Source organism: Lagenorhynchus albirostris, chromosome 17, assembly GCF_949774975.1.
Source record: "Lagenorhynchus albirostris chromosome 17, mLagAlb1.1, whole genome shotgun sequence".
Lineage (NCBI taxonomy): Eukaryota > Metazoa > Chordata > Mammalia > Artiodactyla > Delphinidae > Lagenorhynchus > Lagenorhynchus albirostris.
Window position 1 is genome coordinate 78968936 of NC_083111.1, and position 13246 is coordinate 78982181.

General features: G+C 46.9%; 1 protein-coding gene across 6 annotated transcripts in view; it reads right to left on the reverse strand.

Annotated features, from left to right (window-relative positions):
- TRAPPC9 (trafficking protein particle complex subunit 9) overlaps positions 1 to 13246 on the reverse strand; it is a 526641-nt gene that overhangs the window by 348854 nt on the left and 164541 nt on the right. For all 6 annotated transcript variants that reach the window (XM_060127570.1, XM_060127568.1, XM_060127569.1 and 3 more), the window contains one exon: positions 12335 to 12487. In XM_060127570.1, the coding sequence (XP_059983553.1) occupies positions 12335 to 12487 (153 nt within the window). The remainder of the gene's footprint in view (positions 1 to 12334; positions 12488 to 13246) is intronic.

Consider the following 13246-nt stretch of genomic DNA (forward strand, 5'->3'; position numbering starts at 1 on the left):
AAAGAATAAGTAAAACTGTACTGTTTGCTGATAACATGATACTATACACAGAAAATCCTAAAGATGCCACCAGAAAACTACCAGAGCTAATCAATGAATTTTGTAAGGCTGCAGGATACAAAATTAATGCACAAAAATCTCTGGCATTCCTATACACCAACAATGAAAAATCAGAAAGAGAAATTAAGGAAACACTCCCATTTACCATTGAAACAAAAAGAATAAAATACCTAGGAATAAACCTGCCTAAGGAGGCGAAAGACCTGTACTTAGAAAACTAAAACACTGATGAAAGAAATCAAAGATGACATAAAGAGATGGTGAAATACACCATGTTCTTGGATTGGAAGAATCAATATTGTGAAAATGACTATACTACCCAAAGCAATCTACAGATTCAGTGCAATCCCTATCAAACTACCAATGGCATTCTTCACAGAATTAGAACAAAAAATCTTACAATTTATATGGAAACAAAGAAGACCCCAAATAGCGAAAGCAATCTTGAGAAAGAAAAACGGAGTTGGAGAAATCAGGCTCCCTGACTTCAACGGTACAGGATAGAAAGCCCAGAGATAAACCCACACACATATGGGAACCTAATTTACGACAAAGGAGGCAAGAACATACAATGGAGAAAAGACAGCCTCTTCAATAAGTGGTGCTGGGAAAACTGGAAGCTACATGTAAAAGAATGAAATTAGAACACTTCCTAACACCATACACAAAAATAAACTCCAAATGGATTAAAGACTTAAATGTAAGAACAGACACTATAAAACTTTTAGACAAAAACATAGGAAAAACACTCTTTGACATAAACCACAGCAAGATCTTTTTTGACCCACCTCTTAGAGTAACAGAAATAAAAACAAAAATAAACAAATGGGATTTAATTAAACTTAAAAGCTTTTACACAGCAAAGGAAACCATAAACAAGACAAAAAGACAACCCTCAGAATGGGAGAAAATATTTGCAAATGAAACAACAAAGGATTAGTCTCCAAAACATACAAACAGCTCATGGGGCTCAATATCAAAAAACAAAGAAACAATCCAGTTAAAAAGTGGGCAGAAGACCTAAATAGACATTTCACCAAGGAAGACATACAGACGGCCAAGAGGCACATGAAAAGATGCTCAACATCACTAATTATTAGAGAAATGCAAATCAAAACTACAATGCGGTATCACCTCACACCAGTCAGAATGGCCATCATCAAAAAATCTAGAAACAATAAATGCTGGAAAGGGTGTGCTGAAAAGGGAACCCTGCTACACTGTTGGTAGGAATGTAAATTGATACAACCACTATGGAGAACAGTATGGAGGTTACTTAAAAAACTAAAAATAGAACTACCATACGATCCAGCAATCCCACTACTGGGCATATACCCTGAGAAAACCGTAATTCAAAAAGAGACATATACCAAAATGTTCACTGCAGCTCTATTTACAATAGCCAGGACATGGAACCAACCTAAATGTCCATTGACAGATGAATGGATAAAGAAGATGTGGCACATATATACAGTGGAATATTACTCAGCCATAAAAAGAAACAAAATTGAATTATTTATAGTGAGGTGGATGGACCTAGAGCCTGTCATACAGAGTGAAGTTAAGTCAGAAAGAGAAAAACGAATACCGTTCGCTAACACATATATATGGAATCTAAAGAAAAAAAAGGGTACTGATAAACCTAGTTGCAGGGCAGGAATAAAGAGGTAGACATAGAAAATGGACTTAAGAACATGGGTTGGGAGGGCGAGGCTGGGGCAAAGTGAGAGTAGCATCAACATATATACGCTACCGAATGTAAAATAGTTGGCTGGTGGGAAGCAGCAGCACAGCACAGGGAGACCAGCTCGGTGCTTTGCAATGACCCAGAGGGGTGGGGTAGGGTGGAGGGGAGGGAGGCTCAAGAGGGAGGGGATATGGGGACATGTGTAGGCATATGGCTGATTCACTTTGTTGTCCAACAGAAACTAACACAGTATTGTGAAGCAATTATACTCCAATAAAGATCTGTTAAATAAATAAAAATAAATTCACCAAGCTGTACACGACTGTGCTCATGACTGCATGTAAGTTATACTTCCATTGAAAAGGACTCAAAAATACCATTTATAATAAACATACCTAGGAATAACTCTAGAAGAATACTATAAGACCATCACAGAAAAATTAGAAAATGTTATTGAAAGACATGAAAGAAGACAAATATATGAAGAGGCAATATTCATAGTTATGAATACTAAGTCTCATAAAAGTATCCATCTTCTCCCAAATTGACCCACAGGTTCAATGCAGTCCCAGTCGATATTCTAACAGGCTACCATGAGGAACATGACAAACTGATTCTAAAATTTAAGACCAAAGGACAGAAAATATCCAAACAGCTCCTGAACAGTCATCTAAAGGGTGATGCAATATCCCACCAGATTGCAAAGCTTCTCAGAGGAAACAGAAAATAAGCAGCCATTGTGTCTGCCTGAGGAAGGCCAGGAGACTCAGAGAATACGTTTTTTAGGGAGAAAAACAGTCTATGTCAGTGGTTCCCACACTCCAATGCTTATAGGAATCACTTGGGACACTTTAGGACACCCTGACACCCAGGTCACACCCCATGCCTATGAAATCACAAGGTCTGGGGTGGAAGCCAGGCAGAGCTTTTAAAGATCCCCAGCTGATGCCAATGTGCAGCAGAGTTTGAATCTATCGGCCTACACTCAAAGGCAAGAGGCCTAAGAGGGCGTATGGCAAGTCAGAAATACAAGTCATTCAGTATTTCTGGAATACAAACCAAATGAGGGAGAAGAGACAGGTGGGCAAGCAGGCCACGCAGGCGGGCCAGGGCAAGACCACAAAAGCCAGACTTGAGGCTTTATCTGAGGGCGACGGAAAGCCCTTGGAAGGTGCACGGCAGAAGGAGGACATAACAGATTCTGCTCTGGAGAGAGGACTGCAGGGAAAATATGGAAGACGGCGAAGAGGGTGCAAAATGAGCTGCTGGGAGACCAGTCAGAAGGCTCCCAGCTCATGGTCCGGATGAGAAATTATCAGGGCTTTAAGCCGAGCAGTGATGGTGGATGTGTAGAGACTTAGAAAACAAAATTGATAAGACTTGGTGCAATCGCGAGCATGAGCTCGAAGTATACCAGCCTGCGGCGATCCACAGAAATCACCCCTTTCTCTCTGCAGCGGGAAAACCTTCTTAAATCACCTCAACTGAACACCTACCTAATTTCTTCCCAGTGAGTCACCACCAGCTTGACTGGAAAGGCAGTGATGCGACCAGTGAGATCAATGATCCAGAAGACCTCAGCCCTGGTTGCCTGCAATAGGATCACCTGTTGCTGATGAATGACAAACACCTGGATTTTCATTCGCTCCTGGTGGCTTAGCAAGTTATTTTCCAACCTGAATTTAAATCAGAGCTGAGTCAACCATCCCACCTGCAGACTAACAGGGACCACGGGATCAGCGCCCCTCCACAGGTTATTAGATGGCCGGGCAAGAACTCAGCTTTCTGTCTCACTCAGATATGCTCCCGAGAGCCCCAGGAAGCAGAAGCAGCCTGACCTTTCCCTCAGCTGAGCCACCGTGCTGTGAAATTACGGTCTGTGAGTCAGAAGGCTGGTGGGTGATGCAGGCTAAATATAACGATGGGCAGGCTGGCAGGTGCACCATTAACCTTTCCTTCAGAACAAAAGCAGATAACCCACTGAACACAAGAGCAGTGTGCAGTCTGACAAACGGCCAACACGGTCCAAAAGTGACTGGAGGGCTGATTTAAAATAAAGGATGTGGGCTTCTGATCACCGCTTAGAAATGCTGAGATTTGAGAAAAGCACTGCTTCCATCCTTAAGAAAAAAGCTGAATAAACTGGAAATTAACTTTTCCTGAACTGATCAGAGAAGTGAAGTCACAGGGGAAACTAACCTGAAATCTGTGGACAGGCACCTACAGGGAGAAGTAGGACCCCAGCACACGTGCCTATGTGGGTTCTGAAAGCCAGGCAAAAGGTTCAGCTAGACGCTGCTAATGAACTGCTAAACGTCTGGCACCGGCTATGAGAGCAGGAAGTCTCCCTGGGGGCTGCTGTCCGCGCCACGCAGGCTTCTCCCCCAGGAAAAGGATCCTGAGGGCTCCTCTTGGGGCCGGTTGGGAGGGGACCAGAGCCACTGCCCCACACCAGCCCCTCCCCTCTCCCTATGGGGTCCAAGCCTTCATCTGCAGGGGAAGAGCACAGACTGCAGCACGAGGACAGGGATGGAAGCCCCCCACAGCTGGGGGAGGGGAACGGCGGCCACCAAGCAAACCTCCCCCCAGCTTCACCTGCCGCTTTTTCCCCAGAACCGAGAGCCTTCGGAGCACACGGTCGGATCCGCGGACCAGGAGTACAGAGAAGAGGTCTGGCCAGGGGGTGGGGTGCGGGAGACAGTCACTGACTCCATGTGGAAGATGAGAAAGTTGTGAGAGAGCGAACTTAGAAGGAAAGAAGACGAGGATCTCGGCTGGAGCCCTGAGCAAGTCCACTCTGTAATGGTCAAGAGGGAAAGGAGGAAGCAGCAAATGGAACTGACCAAGAGCTGCCATGAGGAAGAAGGAAAAGCAAGGTGAGGAGGGAGGAGCCGCCTCCAGGCTGGGAGCTGGAATTAAAAGACAAAGATGGGGACTTCCCTGGCGGTCCAGTGGTTAAGACTCCGCACTTCCAGTGCAGGGCGTCTGGGTTCAATCCCCGGCTGGGGAACTAAAATCCCACCTGCCACACAGCGCGGCCAAAAAAAAAAAAAAAGACAAAGATGTCCCTGGCCCTGCCCTCAGGATGGGGGTGCTATAGTGAGAAAGACCAAAAATGCAGACAGTTTCAGCAGCTAGGAGCTGGTACAGCCGAGGGGAACCACAGAGCTGGGGGTACAGAGCCCAAACCCGGAGGTCACCATCCAGCCACTTCTCAGGGTTAGGGAGAGAACCTCAGCACCTCCATCACATGCCCAGACACGGGGGCCACTCAGTACAGCTTCGTCTCCTTCCAGCCTCCATACCCTGTAGCCTCAGAAAAAAACCCAGGTTTCAAGAAAATCTTCTTTAAAATCACATGTTTATGAAAGCCTCAGGCATGTAGGAATTATAAAGAAAAAGAGAAATCTTCTGACATTAAGATTCCAACCACCTTTGTCTTTGGTTTCTGGGTAATTCAGGATGAGTCACTGTTCCTTAAAAAGTAAGACGGAGTTTCCCAAAAATTAGTATTTCCTTTTGAAGAGAGCGGCAGACCGGGGCAAAGACACTCAGCGATGCCCTGGTTTCAGGCACAGTCATCGGGGAGAGAGACAAGGCAGGAAAGGGAACACGGAAGATTCCACAGCGACGACTCTCACATAAAACCAATCCCAGGCCACAATGATAAGCCGAAGCATCTCTTATCATCAAATTATGAAGAAGTAAAACATAACGAAATGCCAATTGTAAACATGGCTTTTTTTTAACCCAAATCTCCAACTCTGGACAAAGAAACTGAAATGATTCGAACTTCCCACAGGCAGAGTTTGTCTTTAGCTTAACAAACAAGAGACATTTCAGGCAAGAAGCATTTCCGTGGGGAGCAGAATAAATTCCAATAGCTCACCAAATGCTGGACCAGCTCCTAAATCCTGTGCTACAAACACCGGAGGCCTCCAGCGACAGCCGCGGGGAAGAGCGGGAAGGACGCCCTCCAGGTAGAGACGCAGCGGCCGGTCTTCTGAATCCCTTCCTCTCCTGCCCACCTGGCTCTCTCCTGCTCAAGACCTGCGTGCCTCACCCTTGAACCCTCACACCTGTCACCTATCGCACCAGGTGAATCTCGGGCTACCCCTCCAATCTGCCTACCCACCTTCTCCCAACATTCTCCATCACATCAACCTTTTTTCAAAAATCTTTCAGGGACTCTCCAGTATCTTCCAATGAAGTCTGAGTTACTCCCCTGGAGTTTCAGGCCTTCCACAGCTGCCTGAACCTACCATTCTAACCAGGCTGCCCTCCTTCTCCTGAATACCCAACCCCACCGCCTCCATCCCTGCCCACTGCGTTCAGCTCACGCCGCAGCCAGGCGCTGTTCGAGGACCCCGCGGCCAGCAGCCAGCACCTGGCTGTCCCCACCCAGACGGCTCTCCCCTCCCTGAACTCAGGGTCAGGACCACTCAATCTGTCTTCACAACATTCCTTTCATCCCCTCAACTCCATAAATATTTACTAGGATCTTCTCTGAGCCAGGCCCTGTGCTGGGTATTGGGAGTAGAGAGACGTGACGTGAAACTGTGACAGCATTCAGAGGTGTCGAGGGGACACACGGGCCATGAGCGAGCACGAGGGAGGGGCCGTGAGGAAGTGATAAAGAGAGGAAGTGATAAGGTGGGGATCGGCAGGCCACGAAGGATGGACAGACACTGCCAGCGGAGAGCAACAGCGTCGCAGGCCCAAAACACTGTTTCAGAATGGCTGTGAGAGGTGGCAGCGTCCCACAGCTAGAAACCATCCCCACCATCCATCTCCAGGGCTTCATCCCTTTTATTCTCTTGTCATTTACTCGTTGAAGAAACCACGTTGTTTGCAGAGTTAACCGCAGTCTGAAATGGAGTAGCTTCACGGGTTTCTCTGTCGGCAGGATTCCTGTGAGCTGGCAATGAGAGCTGGAGAGTTGATCAGACTCAGGTGTGATGCGGGGGCAACACTAACTCACGGGAGGTGTGTGTTCTCCCGTCAGGAAGGACATAATGCCTGCCTGTCTCTTGTTTTGCTGGGTAGATGCTCATGGTCTCAACCCATAATCTATTAGGAGCTGCAAAGTGGAGGGTTTCTAATTCTATCGTCCCTTCTCAAGCGTTAGCAGGCATACTTCCATAAAGAGAAGCTGTCCTCACCAGCTCTTAGGTTGTCCAACCGCACATCTACATGGAAGGCAGAATGCTCACTACCTATCATCTTTAAAATAATGAATTGGTTCCCCATCACTCGCCAAAGGTTGGCAATTCTTTCTAACGGCACTAAGCACCCAAGGCTGAAACGCAGGTATCGCCCCTGCTGGTGCTCAGACCGCCAGCGGCAGCCTCTTCACGTTGGGTCCTCCTAACACAGCTTTAGTAAATCCACTCTGACAGCTTCCCTGCTGTAGGTTTCACAGGATGTTCCCAGATCACCTCACTACAGACAGTTCCTGCTCCAGACCTGCAAGTGGCCACTTCTCCAAGAAGCCCTGGTTTCTTTCAACACCATGATGTGGGCGCTAGGAATGCTCACTGCTGCTGGGTTTCCAGGCCTTGGAGTAGATAGATAGACAGATAGATCTTTAAATATCCCATAATTTCTTACTGATATCTTTTATTTAAATTCCAAACTACAAGGTTTTTACTTCATCTCTATCATCTTACATCAGTTATCTCTTCCAAATGAGAACCCTCGTTCAGGACCAGATTCAGATGCTAGAATTAGATTATCACAGAATTGATCATTTACTTAATTCCACATTCACACACAGTTTCAGCATACCAACACTATCTCTGCCACAACAATCACTGAAAACAGTTTAAAATCGCTTTTGCAGAGAGTGGCATCATCATCGTGGCAGAATAAGAGTTTTCTGCCATCTTCTCCCCCCAAGAACGCCAATTTGGACCATCACCCACACACGAGAGGGCCTCGGTGGAGGTCCAGGGGTCCAACAGAGAAGGCCCAGCACACAAAACTCTGAGACTGGACGCACTGAAGAGGGTCGGGGACACCGCCTGACTCTACCCACGTCACCCTCCCCGAAGGCGGCAGCTCAGTGCCCAGAGAGACAGAGTCAGCCCAGGGCTCCTCCCAGGGGGCGGTGCACGTGGGAGCGAGGACCGTACTTCCTCAGCTGTGCGGGACGAGTACCGAGACACCCGATTCTCTCTTGCCCCAGCCAGGATCCTGAGGTCCCAAAAATGTCTTCAGGGTCTTTTTTTAATCCGGCATACGATTAAGGATTGCACATAGCATTTGATTGTTAGATCTCTTCCATGTCCTCTAATCCAGAATAGTCCTCCCACCTGTCTTTACAAAATGGAATCATCTACTTTATAGAGTTGTTGGGAAGGTTAAATAGAAATAATGCAAATAAAGTCGCTGGTCCAGACCTGATATGCAGCATCTGACAATGCTCAACAAATATTAATTCTCTTCCATCTGTCTACAGCCCACACTGGATCCAGTGTCCTGCTTTGCATGATAGCTACATTTATTTCTGTAAGGTTTTTAAATGGCATCTGGTTTCAGTAACCATAGTTAATGTCAGTCCCTGCCTAAAAAGCCAATCGGGTCCACAGGGGTCCCCGGCTGGAGGTTCTGAAACTGTCAGACCAAGTGCCACCCGTGGGGCATCTCCCAGTTGCAAGAGGCCACAAATGAGCCTCTGCCACTGAGTGTACAGCTGTCTCCAAATAAGGGCTAAACCACAGGCTCCAGGTTGCTCAGACTGAACTACACAGAGCAACGCATTCATTATCCACCGACCAGACTCTGCAGAAGTCCTTTGTGGGCCTTGGTGTCCAACTTTTTCTTTCCTCTACAGAGCTTGCCCGGGTGTGGACATTAAGATTCTGTGTCTCAATCTCTACGATTTGCTATGTAAATGACCAGCCGGAGTGTCTATTAACCATTATCAATAGAGAGGGCGTCTCACTTAGAATACTGTATTTGCCAGACCACTAGATACATTAATGCAAATTTATGTAAAAGTCTATTACTTTAACACACTATAAAAAAGTATATTCTGGGACTTCCCTGGCAGTCCAGTGGTTAGAACTTCGCCTTCCAATGCAGGCGGGTTCGATCCCTGGACCCCTGGTTGGGGAGCTAGGATCTCACATGCCTCGTGGCCAAAGAGCCGAAACATAGAACAAAAGCAATATTGTAACAAATTGAGTAAAGACTTTAAAAAATGGTCCACATCAAAAACAAAAACAAAAACTCTAAAAAAAAAGTATATTCTGATTCTGTTCTACTATAAATGCCATAAACTATGATACTGTATTACAAAAAAACACATGTATCAGTACAAAAATAAATAAAGAGGGCATCTAATTTTTATTTATTTATTTATTTATTTATGGCTGCATTGGGTCTTCGTTGCTGCAGGCAGGCTTTCTCTAGTTGCAGCGAGCGGGGGCTACTCTTCGTTGCGGTGCGCGGGCTTCTCATTGCGGTGGCTCCTCCTGTTGTGGAGCACGGGCTCTAGGTGCGCGGGCTTCCGTAGTTGCGGCTCACAGGCTCTAGAGCGCAGGCTCAGTAGCTGTGGCGCATGGGCTTAGTTGCTCTGCGGCATGTGGGATCTTCCTGAACCACGGCTCCTATCCGTGTCCCTTAATTGGCAGGCAGATTCTTAACCACTGCACCACCAGGGAAGCCCAAGAGGGCATCTAATTAATTATAACCATGCTCTACTGCACACCTGTGCTATATCTAACTGACAGGAACCTAGGCCAGCCTTACATTTACAAACCACTTGGTAAACCTACTTCGAGCTCTCTTTGGTTTTATTTTAAAAGAGAAAAGAAGGTATTTTCAGACTATAAATCCCAAGTTGCAATTTTACTTTCAGCACAGAGGGCAGAGACAACCCTCCAGAGCTCTGTAACTAAAGGCAGAAACATAACAAAGTATGTCCACATTGCACACGTAAACTCAAGGAGCCACCAAAACAAAAGCAGCTTCAGCCTCCACCGGGAGGCCTTCCATCTTCTCCCTCTCAGGAGCAGCCTGCCCCAAATGTCAGCAGCACAAGTAACGATCAGCTTTCCTTCACGTCTCACGTCCAGATGGTCTCAGCTAGGCATCCACTTGCCCAGACATACCCCCGGGACAACAACTCATCAAGCATTCCCTGGACAGGTGTCAGGCACCACTGATTCTGCTAAACTCCCTTCCTGGGAAAAAGAAAAGTCAGAAACTCTGTCTGTAACCCTCTGTCTACTTATAGAAAGATGCAGTCCAGTGGTACAAAGCCATTTAGAGACAGAAAAGAATATCCATTTCATCTGATACTTTTTGAGTTCTGGTATAATGTTAAATCCACGTGATATTTTCCATTTCTAGTGTGTCCAACAGTAAACTTATTTTCCTACCTGCATTAATAATATAAAAGAAAAATTTAATGGTTATTTAAACACTCCAGAGAGTACAGGAGAAGAAATTTCATGGAGCGTGCTATGGACTTAGAGTAGGTGTCCCCCCAGAATCCCTGTGTTGAAGCCCTAACCCCAATGTGACAGCACTAGGAGGCGGGGCCTTTGGGAGGTCATTAGGGTCAGACGAGGTCAGGAGGGAGGAGCCTCCACACCGAGGGGGGAGGGGAAGAGGAGCTCATCCACTCCCCTCCCTCCAGGTACACCGTCTAGGTAATGTGAATACAGGACCTCCTGAGTAAGACAGATGAGGTCCTTCTCCCTGTGAAACTTCTAAGGTAAAGGACGGAGGCAGCAGGACAGGAAAAACCAAACAAGACACTTCCAGGGAACAGGAGCTGTCCATAATGTGGGGGGACCCGACAAGAATGACAGTGGGCAGGGCGTGCTGGCCCAGCCGACGCGGTCCGGGTAGCCTCTCCACCAGGGAGACAACTGAAATGAGATCTGAATAATCAGGTCTGCGTCCACACGTATGTCCATCTAGTCTCTGGAGGTGAATCCCACTGCATCACTGGCCAGAGATCTCCGGGCCTCGGTACCTGCTGCTCCTTGAAAGACCTGTGGAGCACAGGCTTTTTTCTTCTTCTAGGATACTCCCCAGTTCAGGCCCAAGTCACACACCAGCTCTGGGAGGCCCTCCCTGCAGGACCCTACTGACAAAGTGAGCTGCATCTCAGTTACACCCGAGTCTCAGGGTGTTCCAATCACATATTTATTTTTCTGGCTGACCCTCTGGGCAACAACAGGCCACAGAGTAGTTACGAGGACAGACTCTGGAGTCAGGCTGCCTGGCTTCACAACCCAGCTTTGCCACTTCCTAGCTGTGTGACCTTGGAAAAACTGCACAACCTCTCTATGCCTTACTGTCCCTATTTGTAAAACAGAGCTATTAATAGCACCTATTTCATAGGGCTGCTGTGAGGGTTCAGCAAGTTGATCTATGCACACCTCTTAAATGTTAGCTGCTGTTATTACTACTGCCCAGGGGACAGACCTTGACTCACCCATCTCTGTTTTCCAAGAGCCCGGTCAAGTGCTTGTCTCTAATAAGAGGTGGTTAAATGTCTTGTAATGGGGGTGGGGGGGGGATATAACTAACACTTGTTGACCCCTTACCATGTTCCAGGTGAAGGGCAAATCCTCACAACAACTGTAGAAATGGGTATTACTGTCATCTTATCAGATTAAGGCACAAAGAAGTCAAAGTCACATAGTTGCTAAGTTCTAGTAACAGAATCCGTTGACCGTCTCCAATAACACCCTTTGACTGAATGTGGCCCCCCAAATTCATATGGTGAAGCCCTAACCTCCACTGTGACTATAATTGAAGACAGGGCCCGTGAGGAGGTAACAAAAGTTAAATGAGGCCACAGGGTGGGGCCTTAGTCTGATAAAACTGGCGTCCTTCTAAGAAGGGGAAGAGACACCAGGCTCGCTCTGCCGCGTGAGGACACGGTGAGAAGGCAGCTGTGTGCAGGCCAGGAAAGGGCCCTCACCAGAACCTGGCCATGCTGGCGCCTTGATCTCAGACTTCCAGCCTCCACAACTATGAGAAAAGAAGTTTGTAATTGTAGCCATACTGTCTGTGGTATTCTCTTGTGGCAGCCTGAGCTAACTAACACACCCCACGATGACTCCCAATGAAAGTATGAATGCATGCTGTATCATCGGACATAATTAATCTATGGAATCTTACCCCTAATCAGCTAGTCCTAATGTTATAACAAAAATAAATTCTCATTTTTCTCCACACTCCATTTCCTTATAGAAATCGTTAGACTTTGAAGGAGAACTTCATAATCACAGCTAATTAGATGTCTAAGGGATCACAGCAGTTATGCTTGAAGAAAAATGCAGTCATTCCTACATTCCACTAATTTAGGATGACCTCCTGGCAAATGAGCACAAAATAGTAAAGAGTGTGAATTAAGAAATCGTTCAACTGAAAAGTACTTTTATCACTTTCCCTGTGCACAGTAACTCACTCATTAAGTACGTGCCCAGGAGAAGTCTCAAGCCGCTAGAGCTAATGAACGACAAGCACGTTACCGAGAGAGCAGCGGGGCTCGAGGCAAGGTGATCGCTACCATGTGACTGGGGACCGCGACGTGCTGATCAAAACTGGGGAGGAACTTACCGTCACTGAGGTCTTGGAGGAGATTCTCTTGGCAAGAGAAATCCAGCTTCACTTTGATGCTGACGGTGAAAGTGGCCACCTTTCCAGGTTGCAAGGGAAACTGGGCAAGGGTTTCTTCTAGTTTCCAGCTCAGGAAGTCACCATATAATTTTTCTACAATGACAGTAATAAAGGTGATAATGAGGATGCAACTGAGGCAGCAGGAGACTTAACTAACCCGGGAGAAAATTTGGATGCACCTTCAGAAGCAAAGAAAGATGCAAACCATTTAAAATGTGATGGATCTGGGCTTCTCTGGTGGTGCGGTGGTTGAGAGTCCGCCTGCCGGTGCAGGGGACACGGGTTCATGCCCCGGTCCAGGAGGATCCTACATGCCACGGAGCGGCTGGGCCCGTGAGCCATGGCCGCTGAGCCTGTGCTCCGCAACGGGAGAGGCCCGCATACCGCAAAAAAAAAAAAAGAAAAAAAAAGAAAAAAAAGTGATGGATCAAAGTACCAGAGAATTCCAGAATCACAGCTGTTCCAAGGCCTGTTTCTATGAGCACTGCCCCCATGAAGCAGCTTTCTCTCCCCAACAAGAGCCATGCACTCTTGTTCTCATGAACAGAGTCAGAGCTCAACCAGTACTTTCTATGTTCTATCGCCTTAAAGAGAAACAGATCCACGTTTAGTGGGAGAGAGACACTCTTCAGGAAACAGGAACACAAAATCAGAAAGGGCCTTTTGGGGGGCAGGGGTGCATCCTTAGCTCTGCGGAGTCAGACGGCCTTGGGTTTGACGCCTTTTTGACTCTGACCACCTAGAGCTGGATGGGGAGTGATGATTCGTCCATGTCAACATTTCTTTGTGTATGAAGTAGGGGTGACAACTCCTACATCACACGGCTGTTTTACAGATTAAACTAAGTGGTGT